Here is a 21,138-nt window from a genome sequence, read left to right on the forward strand (position 1 = left end):
CCCATGCCACTTCCTCTCACCAGAGAGATGCTCCAAGAGCTGTTGTTAAAGCCCATCTGTACAAACCCACACAGTGTCTGCACGAAGGCAAGCTACTCCAGGATGACAGGAGGTATTTTTCACAATATACCAGACAAGGAGAGGTAAGAGCCATTGAACTACAGCAACACAGAATATCACCTGCAGTCCTGTGTCTCCCCTGCCTCCTTGGGCCTGAAATCTTTTGCATAGTTGGAATCAGTTCACTATCCTTTGGTTTTGCTTCATATTGATCACATGGCACCTGGACATCTTCTTGGCTCAGGGTAAGTCAGCAGTTGAAAGAAATCATTTCCCTTTGCCTTAGGGAACTATAAAACTTTTTATAGAACTCTACATATTTCACCTCAGCAGCAGCAGTGTTCTTTGGCAGGAACATACTTCATCTGAAGCACAATAGAAACAATCATAGTGATTTGAAGGAACCAGCAATTTTTTTTTCTTCCTCACTATTAATCTCTTTTTTTTACTTTTTTCTTTTTTTTTTTTTTTTTTTTTTTTTTTTTTTTTTGGTGGATGATTGTGCTATAAGTATTTCTGACTTTGAAAAAACACAGGATCCAAAATTAAAGATTACTTTTAATCTTTGCCACGAGACAAATTATTCTTCTGGGCATATCACGGCTCTTTTAAACATCTACATTTTAGTTTAACTCAAATAGCAAAGAGTAGTATATGATTACCTTGCAGCTACAGCATAATTTGCATGAGCAAAGAAAAGTCAAGGACTTGAGCAAGGAAAAGTCAACTGTCTTGGACTAGAGAGCAGTGTAGAAAACTGACTGACTTTAGCATCTGTGAGAAGAAAGGTACATTGTAAATATCTGAGAGACAGGAAGAAATCCACCTGAAACAGACATCCTCAGATAATTAATTTTTAATGTCTTTCTTCTGCATTATATAAAATTTATTTTAAAAATTATTCTTGCCATATAAAGACACACAAAATATTTTAATTGCTAGTGTGCTTTCTACAGCAGCTTTTGTGAGTGCAACACTTGTCAGCCTATAGACCTAGAAAGGAAAACTTTATGCAAAGGAATACTGTTCTCAGCTACAAATTTCTCAGCTGTAGATATTGTTTAAGATTGTAATGCATTTTATTTCCACATTCCCTTCTATTTAACATATAACATTCAGGATGTTTAAAGAGAAAAAGCATATAAACGTGGCTTCTTGCATCTGTGTGACATAGACGTATCATTATCAGTCTTTAAAAGGTTAGGAAAAGAGATATGTAAGGGAGCCTCTGACAGCAGATGTGTCGACAGAAACTGGCATGTTGAACAGTACTATGTGTGTATTTAGGCAGAAGCAAAAATGTAGCACACAGTTTTGTAATTCTGCTCCATGAGTACACTCATGGGAACTAAGCCTGTCCCTCACATGCCCCAGCTTTAGGCCTCGAACATGCAGAGAGGGCTCCCAGGCGTTTGGCTGTGTCATCAGGGGCTGATGCACATGGATACAATACTGCCCTGCAAACCATCACTTCCTCAGGTCTTGCTGCTTGCAACTGTATCTGCCTGCATATCTGTTCTTCCAAACATAAATGTGTCATGCTGCAAAGTGCAGATTAATGTATATAGTGTGCCATTAATATATATGTTGTGCCCAGTGAATACAGACCTGTCTATGTGTGCCAGCACAGAGTTTTATATAAATCTCCCATCTGAATGTAGCAGTGTTTCTTTGGTTTAGTTACGTTTATACTTAATTAAAACCATTACTCTTCACTTCTTTCCGTTTGTTACCTTAAATACAGTGATTCAGAGATGGGAGAAAAAGCTGATAAGGAGAGGAACAAAAAGAATATTAAAACCTAGTCTGCGTTTTTATATTTTAAAAAAGCTTTGTGCAAATACTAAGCAGCTGGTCTGGAGTAGCTGTATCAACAGAGAACATATTGATGAGTTAACAGGAAAGGGCCTTTGATGATGCCAAGGTTTCATTGATTATTCCAAAACTAAAATTTACAAGTGTCTATATGGCAAGAAGACAGCAATGAATAAAGTGCCTTTTGCCATCTGTGATTATTTTATTTTATGTAATGCTTAAATTAATTATGGTTTGAAATTATTTTATGAGATCATTTCATGAATTTTGTTGACCTTCAAAAATCTTTTTGTTCTTTCAGAAGCTGTCAAAATGTTACAATTTTTATTTTTGATCCTGTCTGGTGCACCCCATCTCACCCCCTACCATGGCAGTGGGGTCAGCCTTTGACCCCTTTTCTGATGTAGACCAGACTTACACAGAACACTTCAGTCAGCAGCTTGTCCTAGTTTGGAGCAGTTTTAGGCTTTTAGCGGGGCTGAAATGAGGCAGGTCTAAGGGTGCTTTGCTGAGCTCAGCTATACTGCTGTCCAAAGGAGTTGGATAGCTCCATTTATTTGCAGATCTGAGGTCAAATCCTGACCTAGCACCACTGTGTTCACCACTAAACCATATCCCCAAGTGCCACATCCTTTTGAACACTTCCAGGGATGGTGATTCCACCACTTCTCTGGGCAGTCTGTGCCAATACCTGACCAACTTTTCAGAAAAGAAATTTTTCCTAATATCCAATCTAAACCTCTGGCAGAACTTGTGGCTATGACCTCCTGTTCTGTCCCTTGTTACCTGGAAGCAGAAACCACCCCCCACCTGGCTAAAGCCTCCTTTCAGGTAGTTCTGAAGAGTGATTAAGGTCTCCCCTGAGCCTCATTTTCTCCAGGCTAAACACCCCCCAGATCCCTCAGCTGCTCCTCATGGAACTTGTGCTCCTGACCCTTCCCCAGCTCCACTGCCCATCTCTGGACACTCTCCAGCACCTCAGTGTCTTCCTTGCAGTGAGGGGCCCAAAACTGAACACAGGATTTGAGGTGTGGCCTCACCAGTGCCCAGTACAGGGGAACAGTCACCGCCCTGGTCCTGCTGGCCACATTATTTCTGATACAGGCCAGGTGTCATTTACCTTCTTGGCCACCTGGCCACAGCTGGCTCATGTTCAGTCACTGTCAAACAGCACCTGCTGATCCTTTTCTGCTGGGCAGCTTTCCAGACACTCTGCCCGCAGCCTGTAGCACTGCCTGGGGTTGTTGTGACTGTAGTGCAGGACCTGGCACTTGGCCTTATTGAACCTCACACAGCTGGCCTCTGGCCCCCTGATCCAGCCTTTCCAGATGCAGAACCGAAGTCATTTGGACTGTGCCATCAATAATACAAAGATAATATTCACCATCTAGTAATTAGAGTTTATGTTAAATAGTCTAGGGCTCCATTTCTGAAGGCTGTTGGAAGGCAATGTGGGAAGTGCTTATGGGAAGGCTGTTCTTTAATGGATACAGCTTTCAGTCCTGTTCCCAACCAGCAGGTCCATTAACAAGGACTTGGGTCCTCTTTACCCACATACAGGAGAAAAATCCCTGAATTCCCTGATGGCATGAAGTAGGACATAGATGTGAAATTCCTCTACAGGCACAGAGGAACAAATAGAATTAAAAATGAGTAAAAGGTAACTTGGTGCAATTCATGTGATATCAGAGACGAAAGCGGTAATTTAAACTAGAATTGGAATTGTAGCGCTGCACCTTCAGCAGTGACATTCTGATGCACTGCTTTTCACCTATTTTCAGAAAAGTTCGGGCTGAACAGGACTGAAACTTCTAAAAAATATCCTAAATATTTAGAATATTGCTAATTCTCTGCGATCCCATGAAGAAAAAAAGTATAAATACCTAATGTTTAGGATTATTAATTTCTTGTCTGTTGATGATCTCCACATGGAGGAGCTGTAGAGTTAGAAATGATCCAAGAAAAAACACTTTAGAGACATCATATCTTCTCTAGGTTAACAGAGCAACCCCCAAATCTATCATAAATGCTGAGGTATGTGCATCCTTTCAGCTTCTGCTAACCATAACAAGTTGCACTAGAACTTGGAAAGATGGATCAGGAAATTTTTTACTTTGTTAGTGGCTTCGATTCTTTACATACCTGAACCTGCTGAGATCACTAAAATGAAAATGGTAAATAAGATTTGTCTATTTCCTTTTTCCTTTCTCTGGACCTTCAGAGGGTTGTGTCAGATGTGAAAATGCTGAGCACTGCCAGCCCACACAGCAGCTGTGAAATGCAGACCTTTACAGTCATCCTTCTGACTTGCTGAGCTTTCAGCAGGAGTTTTCAGAGCTCTTTCCAGATGTGAGCTGTGGAGCCTCACAGCTTATACTAACTTTCAAGGATAACCCAAGGATCATGGAGGATAAACCTTATGGCTGATCCTGTCAGTGGATAGGTCACGCTTTGGGGCTGCTGTGCCTTGTGAAGGCATGGCTTGTGTTAGCCCAAGACCACTTTTTTGGTGTAGCTGACATAGCTTCTTCAAAAGAAGAAGTAATAATCTAACTCAGCAAAATAGTTGTCACAACTGTGGCTGCACCTTCTTGTTGTCTTTCCTGGGATAACTGCCATGCTTTAGGAGCCAAGTCAGTGTCAGTGTAGCTTGGACATCAGTATTTTCAGGGACAAAAAAGTCCTGGGAGTGAACTCTGTGTTGGTTCCTTTTCATCTGGAATCCACTGAAATAAAAATTCCTGTTAGTTATTTGAAGTCTCTGTGGGGGGTGACCCCAGGCACCAGTGAAGCCTCCCAACAGCCACTCACTCCCTCTCTCCAGAGGGGTGGAGGAGAGAACTGGGAGAGAAATGGAGAGGAAGGAATGTGGGTAGAGATAAATACACCTTACTAAGTGTAGGGAAAAGGGGAGAAACAACAAGTGATGCAAAGACATTTACTTTACACCTCCCTCAAGCAGGCTGGTTGCCCAGAAAGTCTGGGGTTACTCTAGAAGGACCACCCCCAGTTTTACTGCTGTGTGCAACGTCATACAGTATGGAATGTGGTCAGCTGGGGTCAGCTGTCCTGGCTGTGTTCCTTCCCTGTCTCTGGCACACCCCCAGCCTCCTTGCTGGAGAGGGAGCACAGTGAGAAACAGAGAAGGCCTTCGTGGTGTTTGGTGACAGCTAAAACATGGGTACGTTATTAGCACTGTTCTAGTTACAAGTTTAAACACAGCACCATATGGGCTGCTATAAAAAGCCAGACCCAGCACAGTCTCCTACACCATGAAGTCCCTGGTTTTCCATTCCTCTTTCCTGGTTTCCTTTTCCTGGAATAATTTCTTGGTTCCTGTTTCCATTTTCCCACTGTACTTAAAAAGTGTGCATGAAATGAATGTTTATTCCTTGGCAAGGGCTAGAAACACCTTGCTGTGCTTGGAACCCGTGCTAAACTTTACAGAACTATCAGGCACTGATAAACTCATGAGGGTTTATGCAGTATAGTTTCCTAGTTAAGATGGAACCATCCATTCTTTTGTCTCCACATGGAATATGCACCACTCTTTTCAACAAATATACAAATAAAACCCCTAATATTAATGACTATAACAGAAATAAAGGAATTATTCCATGCTTATTACAATATTTTTATATTGTAAATATACAATATTTATAAATATATGAAAAATACTTCTAAATAAATATGCTTATTACAATATTAATTATATTAATTATATTAATTATATTATATTATATTATATTATATTATATTATATTATATTATATTATATTATATTATATTATATTATTTATTGATACAGCTTAATTTATTTACATACTTAAGCTTTATGGAAAGGCTCATAAGAGTAGATGAAGACCGGCTATCACTGATATAATTACCAGACTTTTGAAAGTCCATGTATTCTGACCAGGACTTCATTAGAGAAAAACTAGAAAGGAAATCCAAGCTGCTTTGATTTCTGAAAGTAAAAGGCTCAGATCACGTGTGGTTTACAGAAACCCATACACAACCTCAAAAAAGTGGTCAGCAGCTAGGAAAGGGTGTCCTTCTAATATACCACATCTTGGCCTGTACAGACTCTCTTCAACTCCATTCACGTTGGTCCTGTGACACTTTGCAACAGCATCACAGTGTGGAAGAATTTCACTACTGCTCTAGTCAGTATTTTAAATGTTCCACACTATAACCCTTAGCTGATCTTGGTTCTCTTCACCTAGGCAGCATCAATTAGTATTCCTGCTGTTTCTACATGAAGTAATTCAGTACTGAGCAGTGTATACATCAGAAAAAAAACTAAAACAAATACCTAAGTCATTTAAAATTCCCACTAAGACAAATAAATCTTACCTTTATGAGAAGGTAGATTATAACTAGAAGAGGGCTGAATCTCATTTCTTATCTTCATCCTCCTGAAGTAACTCTACAACTATTGCCTTAATGCAAAAATGTCTTTCTGCTCTTCAACTGGAAAAGCATATGGGGGCTTTTTCACTGCAGTGCTTTAAAGGGAGCTCAGGCACTCAGGACAGCTGAAAGGGTTTGAAGCATCAGGCTCAGTGCTTATGGCAAGCAGGACAATCCCTCGTGTTCTAGCGATACTGTCTGGTGATTTCATGTGATGTGTCCATTTCTGCCTTCTCCTAGTTATGTATGACTTGCAGTGAGCAGACTCAAGGCAGTCAGTAATTTACAATGGCATCTTTTTGTTATTTTACTCACTTTATCTCTCTGTAAGAGACCCATCCTTTGTTTGACTGTATTTCTGAAGCTTTTCTGGTCAGACAGACAGGCTTTTGCATTTCTCTAAGCTATTAAAGTGTTAGCAGACTAAGGAATTAGTCAATAGTTGTTTCTCCTGACTGCCAAACCAACTTGAGCATGTCCTGAATATCCTGAATCTATGCTAATAAAACTGGCAGCCAGCCTGCTCAAATAAAACCACAGGACTTTGAAATGACTGTTCTTGGAGAATCTTTAGCGGTGCTTAAGGTAGAGAAGTGATTAACTTGTATTAGAGCCAAAAGTAAATGAAAATATATAAATTCAAGTTTTGAGGCTAAGTTCTTCCTGAGATTGGAAAAATCACCTTGAAACACATTTCAGTCTAGTATCCCTTTATTTCATGGGGGTTTTTTCTGAGATTTTTTTCTTTTTATGTTAAATGTATCCCCTGTATTACATGAAAGATAAATCCTACAGAAGAAGAAAAAACAGTTTTTTATCTCTCAAATACCATCTCTTATTTGGTGATCCTGTAGCATTGTCAGAAGCAATCAAAATCTTAGGGCCTGCTTAGATTTGGATATGTTTACCACAAACTCTTGTGTCTCACATACTAACAATCATTTCTATCATGGCATCAGCATTTAACATCCTGTATAAAATAGGGTAATCATGTTTATCTAATGGCAAATATTTATACTTCTTTGAATTGTTTCAAAGTCAAGAAAAACTTTCTTTAAGGTTGGCCTGACACACTTTCACAATAAAATTGAGGGAGAGAAGGCATCTCAAATTTCCCTTGTTTGAATTCAGAAGGCCTCCTCCTGCCAAGATGAAACACTCTCCATTTAGCATCAAAATGTAAACTCCATTTAGCATCAAAATTTTGGGTCTTCTGTATAATATGTGTTTTTTTGGTCTGTATTATCTCATTAACAAGAGGGACTTCCTCATTATTTCAGAAACATTCCTAATGGTCATGCTCCATCATGGGCTTGACCTGCTTGAGTTAATTAAAAGCACTTATCTTTTTGTGAAAACACTGCTTTCCTTGCCTACAGGGTTAAAGCAACACTCTGCAGGTCTGAAAGCAAACTCTGCCTTTTCCAGCTGCATGTGACAGTGTTCAGTGAGCAGGTCACTAACAGATTAACAACTGCTGACTGCCAGGCATGAGCTGGGCGCCAAGAGGGCTGAACTTCTGCTGAACAGAACCTTGGCAGTAATGAATTTTAGGATTTTAAAATCATAATGTTGCCAACATAATGTATCAAGTAAACAAACAAACACTGCAAGTAAAAACTACTGACTTCATAGATGAAGAAGGTAAACAGCAATACCAGACATGGACATGATGGATAAAATAATTAAGCTGTTAGTATTACTTAGAGATAGCCACTGCATCAAGCACCAGTGTTCAGTCAATTTGCTAATGCTTCAGGATTTTCGTTCTTAAATGCAAATGTGAACCTCTGCATGAACTGGAGTTTGCTATAAAATACCCTTACTATTTAATCTTGTAAAGTGCTCTTTTTTTATTAGCTTAAAATATAAAGCAGTCATATGGTTTCTGTTGTTCTGTGATTAACTTACAGTTAACACTTGTTTGAATTAACTAGTGTTTGTTTCTTTTTATTTGGGTTTCATGATACTAGCTTTCATTTGGATGCTGTTTTGCCAAATTCAGTTGTCAGTTTTAGCCAGCTTGTGAAATAATTGGACAGTGTTAAAGACTCGATGAAGAGAGAATCTGGTGCCTTTTTTTCATATTTATTTAACTGATATGAATTTAACCCCAGGTCAGAAGTAACTGAAAATTGTTAACTGATGAGCTTGCTTCTACTTCTTTCAAATAATTGTGCCTCCATGTAGAATAATTAATTAGCAGATCTCAGTGCACTGAAACCATCACCACGTTTTTAATTAACCAGCCTCTTCCAGAGAAAGGCCAGTAGTCTATGGAATATTCTTCTGAAGTGCTGGGCACAGGCAGTGAGATGCAGAACACTGGCAATGGTGTCACTGCCTGTGTGACAAGTATTTTGTTGCTGTGTAAAAGGGTTGCAGCCCTTAGGGCTGTTGTCTTACTGTCTTCTGTAAATCTTCGACTCACACAATCAAGAAGGAAATCAAGTTACGAGTTCCTTGCCTGAAGCTTGTTTACCTAGGGATAGGAATGCTGTGCCAGAGCTCAGCCCACAGTCACAATAAAAAGGTTATTGACCTGGGAGGTAGAGGTGTGACTGCCACATCTGTTATTTAACAGGCTTAGTCTTTCAGCAGGTATTCCCACCAAAATGATGTACACCCACAGCCTGTGCCTGACTATATTTTGTTAGTGAACAGCACAGGAACAGGCTACTTTGTTTTAATTACAGTAAGAATTCCATATTAGTGATGTGTGTATCTATACACCAAAAATTGCTTGAATGCTGCAGGGCAGTACTCATGGACTTTAATTTGAAATGTAAGTAGCTCTTCACATCACTGATGCTGGATCCATTTTAATCCAGTTTGCCTGTGCATTTGCACAGGGAACAACATCCTGTTGTCCACACATATGACTGACAAATAGCTGATATTCTATGGTGCCACATTTGTAGGAGTCAAAGGAGTTCAGTCAACCATCTACTATTCATAAATCAAATTAAAATTTTACTGTTGTTATATAAAATTTAGTTTTTATTCTGTGATAAAAAAACTATGAATGAACAGGAGCCTCACGATGTCACAGAGATGACACCACAAGAAACTGCAGTTTGCTAATAATGCACCAGTGCAACTAGTAGTATAAAGGATAATAATTTCCTATATAAAAAATACGTATGTGTGGAAAATATTTAAGCAGCAATAAAAACTCAGAAATACTGTGCTTCTTCCACACCAATGAATCATAGCTAGGAATAAGGATAAAACATCTTCTTCTCTTTGCTTAAACAGCAGAAAGACACTGTCTACATTTAATTGATGAAAACTTAAAGATGCTAATTACCTGTCTGAAGTTTCAGTCAAAAGGCACAGGAGAATCTCTGGACTGAGATTTTCCACACAAAATTTACACTGGGATTTGGGTATCCATGCTTGTAATTCTCAATGATTACCTTTATTTGCTAGTGTTGCCAATTTTTCCTATGCCTTTCTGTTTTAATAACTAAACAGGTCTTTGTAAATTCTACCTTGCCAAATTAGCTGTTCAGGTTTGCCTTTTGTTACATGGATCAAATTGTCTTTTGATGAATTGTCTGCATTGTTTGTCTGTGGCAAAACTGTGCCTGAAGTTTACAAGCAAACAGCATTTCATCTCAGCAAAGGGCACAACTAAGGTGTATTCTAAAATGTGCATGACAGAAAGAAAAAAATGCTTTATTGGAAATCATATAATAAACAGATTTTTGCAGCAGCATTTTCTTGGCAATTAGGTGCTAATTAAGCACCTAAGAAATTGAGCTCATACTTTAATTTTGTGTACTTTCTTGTCAAGTTGAAAGTTGAAGAAAGTGACTGTTCTTATCACCTGATAGGACAGCTCCCAGAAGGATTTCTGGGGTACAGGATCAATATGTACTCTATGCCCAGGTCAGTAGAAGACATCCACAAAACATCAGTTCATATCTAATGAAAAAACAAACCAAAAAGATATTCTGAGGGCATAGCAATGAAGCTGCCTGATGTCCAGACCAACCTCCATAGAATAAGGCTGTTTTTTATGCACCTAAATAAGTAAATCTTGGTTTACTGGGATTTTGAAGTCATCTAGGCATGTCAGGCAAGAACTCCAGCTGGCTCAAGACAGATTATGTCAAAGATGATAGCGCCCGTGTCAACAAACACTTGACTGCAGAATTCTCTACAGAAGTTTCTGCATGCTAAAGACAGGAAGAGCTGACATGTCCAGCTTGCCATAGCCTTGGGGAGGGAGCAGCAAAGAAGCAGAAAGAAGATCTTTACTTGTGCAGCCTTTTCTCTGCCTGTCCTCTCCCATTTTTATGAAGTAGTAGGACTAGGCTGCTATGTTCTATCAATGACAGGGCAGCTGAACTGAGATTGACATTGAAACTTATTTCGCTCGTCAAAGCCATCAAAACAGGCAATTTTGGAGGGGATGAATGGTGGAGTGCTTAAATATTTTCAATATTTAAGCTGGTTTCACCAATAAATGGCATTTTGTAAACACCACCAAAAAAAAATCATCGCAACATCATCTGCAAGAAAATTCCCTTTCCAGATGAAGAACATCTGGCATCTCCTAGTGAATATCTCTGAGAAAGTCTGTGACAGAGCTGGGACAGGAACACACAGCTCCTTTCTGTAAGCCTTGTCTGATCTCCCATGGTTCCTTACATACTTGTAACCTTCCTCTCTTACCTATCTGGAGACATTGTTCAGCCACAGTAGGAAGAATGTCTTGATGGTTTGGTGAGGTTTTTGGCTTTGGCAGTTCCTTGACAAAGGAGCAGCTTGCTCAAAGCTCCTACAGATGAACCTATACCCTCATCTGTCAAAAAGAATCAATTTATAGTATGCTTACCCAAGCAATTGGGCATGTTAAAACTGTACCTAAATTAGTAGCAGAACATGAGGTTAGCATAGCCCATTGGCTTTATGCTGTCTCCAGAGTAATTAGCCCTGATGAGAGGCTCATTAACTACAGCACATAGCCCCACTAATGCAGTTGCACAGTTTTGAGGAACCCTGCTGAATACTACATACTTCAGATGGTACTGTGCCACTATGTGGTATTAGTTTAGGATTCCCGAGCATGACAGTGCCTCCCTTACTTACCTCTTACATTGTCCTACTCCTCTGATTCCCTTCCAACCTGACACGTTATCATATATTTTCTGATCCCTGAGTCATCCCCGCCCCTAATTCATTATCCCTTGCCAGTGTGAACTACAAATCTTTCACATTTAGTGGACTGCTGTGAAGAGTTTCACACATCTTCATGCCAATCAAAAGTGCACGAGGCAGATCTGATGGCTGAACTTGATCAAAATGCATCAAAGGTAGCTGCACATACATAGACTAGGAGATAGTCCTGATACACAGATCAAACCCTTTGGATTGCAAGTAAATGCATCCCATTCTCTGCATTTCTGTCCTGCACATACTGCAGAATTGCACTTTTTCTTCCTAGTTTTTGTTTCTGATTTTTTTACAGAGAGTTAACAGTCTCCTCATTGCCAAACCAGTCCAGGCAATTCCTTGCCTATAGCTCTGTCCCTTTGTATTATTCCATTTATATTGGATGGGAAAGGGTCAAAGAGGAATACCTGCCTGTATCTTAGACTAGTTTCTGCTTTTCTCTCTTCTTGCATCCCTCTTTTATTCTGGTACTTCCCAAGCATATACAACTAATACCTCACATTTCTTCAGTAAAACCAAGAAGCTTCTTCAGAAGCAACCAAGCTACAAAGAGGGATGCCAATCCCCAGCTCTGAATGTGTTTTTATATTTATCTAATTCTTGTTCTTTCACTCTGGTCCCATAATGAGCACTCATGATGTAACCCACTTCTTCACATACACAAAAGCTGTCAGAGAGGGAGGAACATAGATCGTTGCTGTGCAGCTGAATCTTAGACCTCTCTGTCACTAATTCTGCAGGAGCACGAATGTATTTCTGAGTGTCATGCTTATGACCATCTCACCATAATGAACACTGTCCTAAATGCAGCCATAGAATCAGAGAATCCTAGAACGATTGGGGTTGTAAGGGACCTTAAATACCATCTAGCTCCAACCCACTGCCATGGACAGGGAACCTTCCACTAGACCAGTTTGCTCAGAGCCCCGTTCAGCCTGACCTTGAACATTTCCAGGGATGGGAAATCCACAACCTCTCAGGGTAACCTATCCAGTGTCTCGCCACCCTCATCATAAAAAATTTCTTCCTCATATTTAATCTAATCCTAACCTCTTTCAGTTTAAAGCCATTGCCCCTTGTCCTATCATTACATGCCTTGTACAAAGTCCCACTCTGGCTCTCTTGTAGTCCCCCTTTTGATACTGAAAGGCTGCTGTAAAATCCCACTGGAGCCTTTTCTTCTCCAGGCTGAATCTCCAGCCTCAGCCTGTATTCACAGGAGAGGTGCTCCTGCCTTCTGATCAACTTAGTGGCCCTCCTCTGGGTTGGTATTACTGGATAATTAAATAATTACTTATTCTGGGTTTTTAAAGTTCTTCAATACCTTTTTTTGTGACACAGGGTAACAAAAGATTCAAAAGGTAACTTTGAAATGCTTTGTGGAATTGTTGTCATTATCATTATCAAATTCTGCTGAACACAATGATAGTGCAACATGTTGAGGGCATTGCAGGATACATCCCTCAATAGCTGGTAAAAAAACGTTTTAGAGAAGATCATGATCTGATAAAGTTCTTACTGTTGTTCATGAGGAGGGAAGGACTTGGCTAAAGCAACACCTAAATTACGCAAGCACACCTTGTCACCCCCATAGCCGCGCTTTCTTCGTTCTGAGAATGAGAACTGGCACTTTTCCAAGGAGGTGTGTCAGAGGTAAGTGAACATGGCACTGAAGTATCCTATTGTGTTGTAACAGTCTTACTGGAGACCTGAAGGTGTGTCCCTGCCTTTATAAATACCGCTCTGCTCTTCCAACGAGCTCCGGCTCTTTTGAAAAGGGGAATTGCATCAGGAGCTGTGTTTGGGTGTCTCTGAGCCCTGTGCAAGGTATGTATTTTAGTTATCTTACTTTTGCACTGTTCCACTTGCAGCAGCAGGTTACTGTCAAATCTTTATTCATTTTCATGTTATTATTTTCTGTGTTTGCAACAGAACTGTAAATACCATATGAGGTTCCCTAAAGAGAGGTTTGTGGAGTGAGAATTTGTGTATAGGATAAGGCATGAAGCAAGTCAAGTAAGAACTAAGTAGGGCCTGCTCACACAAGCTGTTACCAGTGTATTCTACATTCTAAACTTATTTAACTAAAGATATTTGCAGGTAACTGAATGTTGAAATAGATTCCTTATTAGCGTGGCTGCACATGAATTGCTGCTTTCGACCACAAGAACTTGGTTACAGAAATTACTGTGATGGAAACATCTAAAAATATATCTAGGGATTTAATCATCATAATGCCAGATTTAAACCCCTCTTTGATTCTCAAAGCTGCTTTATAAAGACAAACACCTACAGAAATAAGCAGGGATCAGCAGATAATAATTTGCAGATGCAGGGATCAGCTTGATAATAATTTGCTAACTAGCTACATTTCAAAACAGAAGTTGCACATTTATCCCTGGATTTGGTGGCTTTAAACAGAGCCCAGTACACCTCAGGTTATCTTCAAAAGCAAAAAGGTAGTTCTGTTTGTTTAGCAGTCAAGGTGGAAAAGAATACATCAATAGTTACTTTTTGATGTCTGGAAAGACTACCATAACTTTTTTTCACAGCAAATTTGAAATACTGGCATAACCAGTGAATTACAATGATTTCCAGGATGCCTTCAAAACAGTTTTCCTCAGCTTGAACCAAATGGTTTCTTTTCTGTCTGGCATATTTTCAAAGAATAACCAGAGGTTGGAGTCAAAAATGCTTATGAGTCATTTTGCAAAATGAAAGATTGTGGGAACAACTGCTTTATTGTTATAACTTAAGATATCTGTCTAAAATTGACAAATCCCAGGCTCAAATTCCTTCTCTGACTCCAGAAGAGATTTTAATTAAGGTACCTCAGTCACTGGGCAGCAGCAGTCCTGGTAGTGATTTTTCTGTTCCCCATTGCACAGATAACTAAGTAACTGGAAGTTACTCCACACCTATTTACAAGGATAATTCATAATGGTATTTAAACCGGGTATTATTTACACAAAGGACAGATCATTTTGCTGATAACATTACTTTAATAGGTATCAAAGAGCAGTGCGATGCCATATCTAAAAAACTTCAACTGTCAAATGTAATCCAGCATTAAGTGAAAATGTTTTTATCTTTTTGTTTGTTTGTTTGTTTTGAAGGCAGATAACAAGCAGAACAGAGACCATGAGGATCAAAAGCTTTGGACTCCTTTGTGTGTTGATGCTGGTCTCCCAGCTGCTACTAGCCAACTGTGAAAGACAGAAGGAAAGAAAAAAGGGAAGACAAGGCATAGAACATGGTAGAAAAAACCAGAAAGAATCTAACCAAGGAAATGAAAAAGGGCAGAAGTCAAAAGGAGGAAAATCATCTCCTAAAGGCAAGTTTGAAACCAAAGAAAATGCTGAATGCACCTGGTCAGTGACGGACACAAATGCTGTTACTGTGCACGTACAGTGCAAGCATGGTGACAGTGAGTTCTGGTGTGAATTCTCTGGTGAACCTTCTAGCTGTGCACAGTATGCAGCAAACCAGAAATCCTACTGGAAACAAGTCTCTCGATCCCTAAAGAAGCAGAAACAGATCTGTCAAGACCCCAAAAGTGTACTAAAATCTAAATTATGTAGAAAAGGCCCACAAAGTGCTCACCTCAGGTTGACTCACTCAAGCTTACTAACAGCAGTGGGTCCTGCCAAAGAGAACAAAATGCATCACACAAAAGAAGTTGCTCAGACTCCAGCAGATGCCTCTGTGACTGAAAATAAGCTAGAACACAGTACTCAAGACTGTGTTGAAGATGTAGATTACATTGACCAGAAAAAGGTGGCTGAGGAATACTGTCCAGAAAGCTTGCTTTCCTTCTGCAACTTTTTTATTACAATGGTCCAAGACAAACGATGCTGAGGAGGTGTTTCTAAAGCTCTGAATAATGAAGGTCTGGTCTCATCTGAGTTACTGCAAACCATTCCAGATTTTATTCTCATGTTATTATTAGTGTATATAAGCAAGAAGGAATATATTTTTCTGATTTTGTATATACACAACAGACTACACTTAACATAGCTGAAGATGTTATAGATGTTATGTGCCCACAGATTGCTACCCAATGGATGTGTTACCAGTGGATGTTACATACTCTGTGCAGAAGTGTATCAGTAATCTCCTTGGCCCTTTTTGAGGTGTGCTAGCCAAAGTGATGAATTCAGTGCCATGCACTTATGCACTTCTTGGTTATGTACAATGCTTTTGACCTAAAAGTTATTAAGAAAAATAAAACTCAAAATACATTCAAAACTTCAAAATAATAAAAATAATAAACTTCAAAATACATTAAAAGTACTCCCACTCTATCTTTCTGTGTTTTACTAGATATCTCTGAAAGTGCTACACCTTTGTCAAAGAATGATCTTTCACAGTATCTAGGTGAAGTGCTGTTTATAAAGTAGCTTTAAAGATACTTCTGCAGATTTGCAGATTCAGGTTTTGATAGCGAGCTACATTGTGGTTAGATTTTCATCATTGTAGTAATGAAAGGCAACAAGATTTTCTGATTTGTCAATAAGTGTGCAAATCTTCAGTTTTTTAATCTCACCAAAGGATGTCAGAACACTTTAAAAACATAAACTCCCTCTTTTCTCCTACAGTCTGAAGCACATTGTACTAATTTTCTGATAGGTAAACAGAGATGCAGGGATAGAATGGGTTATACAAGTTGGTACATAAGCCCAAGACTGGATCCCTTATTCAACAGCTGAAGAACTCATATTCAATACTGCCTGCATGGTATTTTGAAATTCTATATTCTTTTATCTTCCTGTATGGATGACACTAATATTTTTCTGTTCATTAAACTAATCTGTATTAAAAAATCCAAACAAACAAACAAAAACCCACAACAAAAAAAACCCAGCCAAAACTCCAAGAACAGAGATTTTAGAAAATGTAGAGCTAAATAATGACAATTGATCTTAGCTAATTTTTGAAACTTCAGCTGGAGGAAATGTAAAATACAACTTACACTTTTCTTGTGGATCTGAACACAGAAGTATGGTCTTCTGCTAGTGGTCCACTTGAAGAAACTTGAAACTTCATGAAAAACAATTTCCCTGATCATTTCTAGCAAATTAAACTAGCATTTCTGTCCCTAGAGAAAATACAGCCTGTTTCCTTCTGTAAATATGTCATTGCTAGAATATTTTTAAGATGGGTAGTTATGAGTTGAATGTGGGATGCTGCTATTAGTCAGGCAAACTGTGTTTGAGAAGGATTCAAATGTATTTTACCAAGTACAAATGGCAAATAAAGAAGCAGGTTCTTCCTGCTGAAGTTCCAGTCTCTGCATGCCCTCTGGAAACACTGGCTGTTACCAGGCCGTGAAGGATAAATTTGGTTGGACTGGAGCCCACAGCAAAGTAAAATTCCAGTAAAAAGGGCCATCAACACTAAAAGCTGTGAGGCTGGAAGACACAGCCATTGTGGTGCCAAGTAGGGTGGGAAAACAGCTACCATCTCTTTATTATTAAGGTAGATTCATAAATACAGAAAGGGCAGCTAAGGTGCAGCTGCTAGACACTTTGTGTGTTGTCCTACACCCCTTCCCATTAGGAGATAATTGAGATGAGAAAGTCAAAAATGCAGAGGAAGTATGAGGAGCTTTATTTGGCCCAAGCAATCATACACTGCAGTAGTTAGTTATTAATGTCTACTCTGGTATACAGACACATTTCTATTAGTTCCAGATTATAACCAGAGCACTGGGCAGGCCTGACTTAAGAGGCTCACTTGCTTCAGATATTTTGGAAAGTGTCCAATCCTATCTACCCTTAGCTGCTGTTACTCTTGGGAGCACTCTGGTGAGGACTTTGTTGCCTGAAGCATGATCACTCTGCTCTGAGTTGCCAGAAGGCACTGCTCTCCCATGGCTGCCAGCCAGCCAGGCACATCGGGCCACTGACATATCCCAGAGCAAATTCCAGCCCGGGATTCCGGAGGTGTGAGTTACATCTCTGTGTGCAGGACTGCCAGCACCTGGACCCACGTGCTGGAGTTGCACGTTCCTCTCCACAGATGCACTGTATTTCTTCTGCTTCATCTTCTTGTTTCCATTCAGGGCTGGCTTTTATCTTCACGTGTGGCTCTTTGCTGGAGGAAGACATGCTCATTCTCAGCAGCTCACAGGTGCATTTCACCTGCAATGCAAGCAGTTGTGCAAGGACAGTGTGGAGCATCAGGAGAAAAAGGGGGTCTCTGTGCAGCCTTTTTCCTCAGAAGGTGGCTTAATGTGAGAGTGAAGATGTCAAAACTGTCTCAGCCAAAGTAAGGAATTTTTTACTTCCATGGGTGTATAGTTTTGATTGTTCTTCAGAAGGGTGCATTTCAGAATAGCAGGGTCTGAGGCAAATATATCTGGAGTCTAACTTCATTACAGCCTTTTCTATAATTGCACTGATCACAGCTCTATGGCTAAGAGGATCTAAGGTCTCATTGCACCTTCCAAGCCTTGTGTTTCAGCCAACATCCACAATCACTTGACAGCACTCATGTATGAGTCTTTCTTTGGGGCATTTACAGAGCCACTGAAGTCGGTATAGCTTTGGTGATTCTGGAGTCAAGCTACTTAACATCAATAAAATATTTCCTGGTGTTGTTCATCTGAGGACCTCTGCTAATTATGAAAAAGTTCACAGCTGAGCTCTATTCTCTGACTCTTTGTCCCAGTGGACCAGTTGTCATTGTGTCAGAACTTCATGTTCGAAGAACTTGATGGTAGTGACTTTTCTAACACCATTTCTAGCAGGGCAGGCAGGACCACAGTGAAGGAAAGCAATGAATGGGTTTAAATTCTGACTGCGTGGTTCAAGTCCTCTGTCCTGACACATTGAAAAGATAACAACCTCAGCCTTCTTAGTGTTAATGTGAGTTATGGAAAAATCAGTCCTATTTTACACATGGGGAAACAAGGTACAGGAAGGCTGGATGACCTTGACAATCATGGGAAGAAAATCAGTGGCTGGATCAGCAACCAGGCAGAGGTCTAGAGTTCCAGTGGTTCCCTTCTCCCACGCCTCATGATTAGACCATTCTGCACAAGAACTGCATGGATTTGCTCTTGAAGATATCCAGCTAACTTCTAGATACTTTAAAATTATTAGGAGTATCTGTGTGAAAAATTAGCTTACTTTCTAGGCAATATAGTTTGTTTTCCAGACAACCCTGGGTATTATAATTTGAATGTTTTCTTGGGAAGAAAGATAGGATTTTGAAGATAGTAAATTCATTTTAGCTTCAGACATGAAGCTTCAGGGAGTTTCTCTTCTCCTGCAATATGGAATACTTATACATTTGGTAAATGCTTTAGATGATGCATGATCTTTTTAGATAGATCCAACCCCTGCATACTCCCACAAATTCTTAAACTCTCCTCAAACTTAGGAGAGTCAAAAAATTAGTTTATTTTAAAAAGAGAAGAGCCAAATTTGAAATTAGAGAGTTTTTCAACAGTTGTCTCCTAACATATGATGGTTTTATCTGGACAAAGTTACATGTTTCTTTGTATTCACTAGGAAATAAGAAGATAATGCCTAGGAAATAGCTTTGGCAGTACAGCACTACCTAAGAACCTGTAGAATGTCAGCTCCTTCAAAGTTTTTTTCATTACTATTTACTGCAGTATATTTTATGCCCACTTTCATACACTATTTCATTTGAATGAGTTTCCGCTCCTTTTGTAACCTCCTTTATTCATTTACCACTTTGGCAACGGGACAGATTACATATCTAATCTCATGTATTGCTGGACTGCTTGAAGGAGAATAGAACTGAGTAACTCAACCTTCCTGCTTCCAGTAGTTCCCCACCCTCCTCTTCCCCTGAGGGGGCCAATAGGTATCTACCACCTGATATCACCTCACCCGGATTTGACCAACCACAGTACAGACTGTGTTCAGACAAGACATATTTTGCACAGCCGTGCTCACTCTGTGTGGACAGAGCTGAACCTAGATAATGAATTCCACTCCCTTTTTCACTTTTCCCTTCTTTTTCTCTGATGCTGCCCCGAGCAATGCAGCTCAACACTTGTTGGTTGCTGCTGCACCTCACTCATACCTTTGCCAGGTTTGCATTCCAATTCAATATATTATATAGTTTGTTCCTCCAGGTTATTCCAAGAGTGATACCACACCAGGAATTGTTCAAAAGGAACAATCCAGCTTCAAGGATGGGAAATTCAGCAAGTTCCAGCCTGCAGGGATTCCTTGCAATCTTGTCACTGGGATGGTGCTCCTGATGAGAGCATGCATGTCCTCTGCCTGTTATCACCATAAATGCTGCAAATCCTAGGGCATTTCTGTGTTCTAGCATCCTGAAACTTCTTTCTGCTCCCTCCGTGACCAAGCAGGGGAACTCTGAACCTTGGCTGCAGTCATGACCTCTCTTCAAAGAGCCAGAGAGGAGAAGGCAGAGTGCAAGCCTCCTAGTAAGGTGAGGATTATCAGACACTGAACACCTGGAGGGCTTGGAGGGATATCTCTATGTCTCTCCTGCTCCTTCCATTGCTATTACTACAGTGAGACAATACATGGTGACAGATAAAGAGAGGGAACTGGCCATATCATAAAGCTTTTTATGTGTTTGCAGAGCTTTGTAGTGATGCCATGAAGATTTTTTGCCTTTTCTTTTATACCCCTGTTATACCTTTTTACAACTTCTGTATTCTCAGTGCTTTTTGCCTACATTCTTGTCTTGTTTGTCAAGCTGACAGACTAAACATTTTAGAAGCTTCGTAGCTAGAGATCAGCATGCCCCAGACCCCAAGGTCCTCTCCAGAACACATTCTGTAAACTGAGATAGAACCATCCAGGGGAAGGTTCCTTGGGGAGGGGGGCTCACTTGAGCCTCTCACTGGGGAATCTTTGATAGATCTGCTAATTAGTAAAACCTATAATGTTATACCCGATCTTTCGGGGTGGGCAATTTTTTTGGTGGGGTGCATTTCGGTGCATATGACCTGGACGTGTGCACCTAAGGATCCTTAAAATAAATACCAAGGTAAAATCCCTTTTCCCCTTCTAACCATGTATAACTCTTGATTTTAAGACCAGGAAAAGGCATCAGCAGCAGGAAAGGATGCATTAGAGCCCAGCTTATCTCTTTAACATGGATTGATACATAAGGGATTTCTTCTGAAAGATGCTGCTATCCATGTAAATTATGTATTTTATTTAGCTACAAGAACCTCTTCCAAACTTGCTTATAAACCTCACTGGAAATATCTGGTCTTTAAAGAAGTGATAGTGAGTAGGTGGAAGAACAGTGAAAAGTTCCCATCAAGCTAATGTTACTTGTCTGCCTTGGCCACAGATCATACCAGGCCCCATGTGGAAATGATAAACTTAATTAACCCAAAGCTCCCAGTGGAACATGTAAGTCTCACACTGATCTCCAGGCAACAACCACACACATCAAAGGGACTTTGTTATATAATGAGAGCCTGTGACATGTTCAAAGCCGTCCACCAGTGTGCACATTTAAGTACTCTTAAGTGGTTCTTTGTGTATGCCAAGGAAGAGAGTTGTTCCAGCCAGCTAGAACATTTGATGCTAAAATTAATCCTAAAATGCAGGAATTACAATATTATCTGTAACAGGAATGCATTCTATACATCCATAATATGTGCACTACTTATACGTAATAAGTGTGCTCAGATAATAG

The 21,138-nt window shown here is 39.8% G+C and overlaps 1 protein-coding gene across 3 annotated transcripts; it reads left to right on the forward strand.

Annotated features, from left to right (window-relative positions):
• Positions 1-81: 81 nt before the first annotated feature.
• On the forward strand, positions 82-15,760 carry FGFBP1 (fibroblast growth factor binding protein 1). Of its 3 annotated transcripts, none has more exons than XM_069012212.1 (2): positions 82-143; positions 14,593-15,760. In XM_069012212.1, exon 2 carries the CDS (start codon positions 14,614-14,616, stop codon positions 15,328-15,330), a length of 717 nt encoding a protein of 238 aa, XP_068868313.1. In that variant the 5' UTR covers positions 82-143; positions 14,593-14,613; the 3' UTR covers positions 15,331-15,760. The 3 variants fall into 3 exon arrangements, with proteins under 3 accessions (XP_068868313.1, XP_068868311.1, XP_068868312.1); XM_069012210.1 differs by lacking the exon at positions 82-143 and adding an exon at positions 13,207-13,299 and having other exon boundaries at positions 14,589-15,760; XM_069012211.1 differs by lacking the exon at positions 82-143 and adding an exon at positions 13,244-13,299.
• The last annotated feature ends 5,378 nt before the right edge of the window (positions 15,761-21,138 follow it).

Source organism: Aphelocoma coerulescens, chromosome 4, assembly GCF_041296385.1.
Source record: "Aphelocoma coerulescens isolate FSJ_1873_10779 chromosome 4, UR_Acoe_1.0, whole genome shotgun sequence".
Taxonomy (NCBI): Eukaryota; Metazoa; Chordata; class Aves; order Passeriformes; family Corvidae; genus Aphelocoma; species Aphelocoma coerulescens.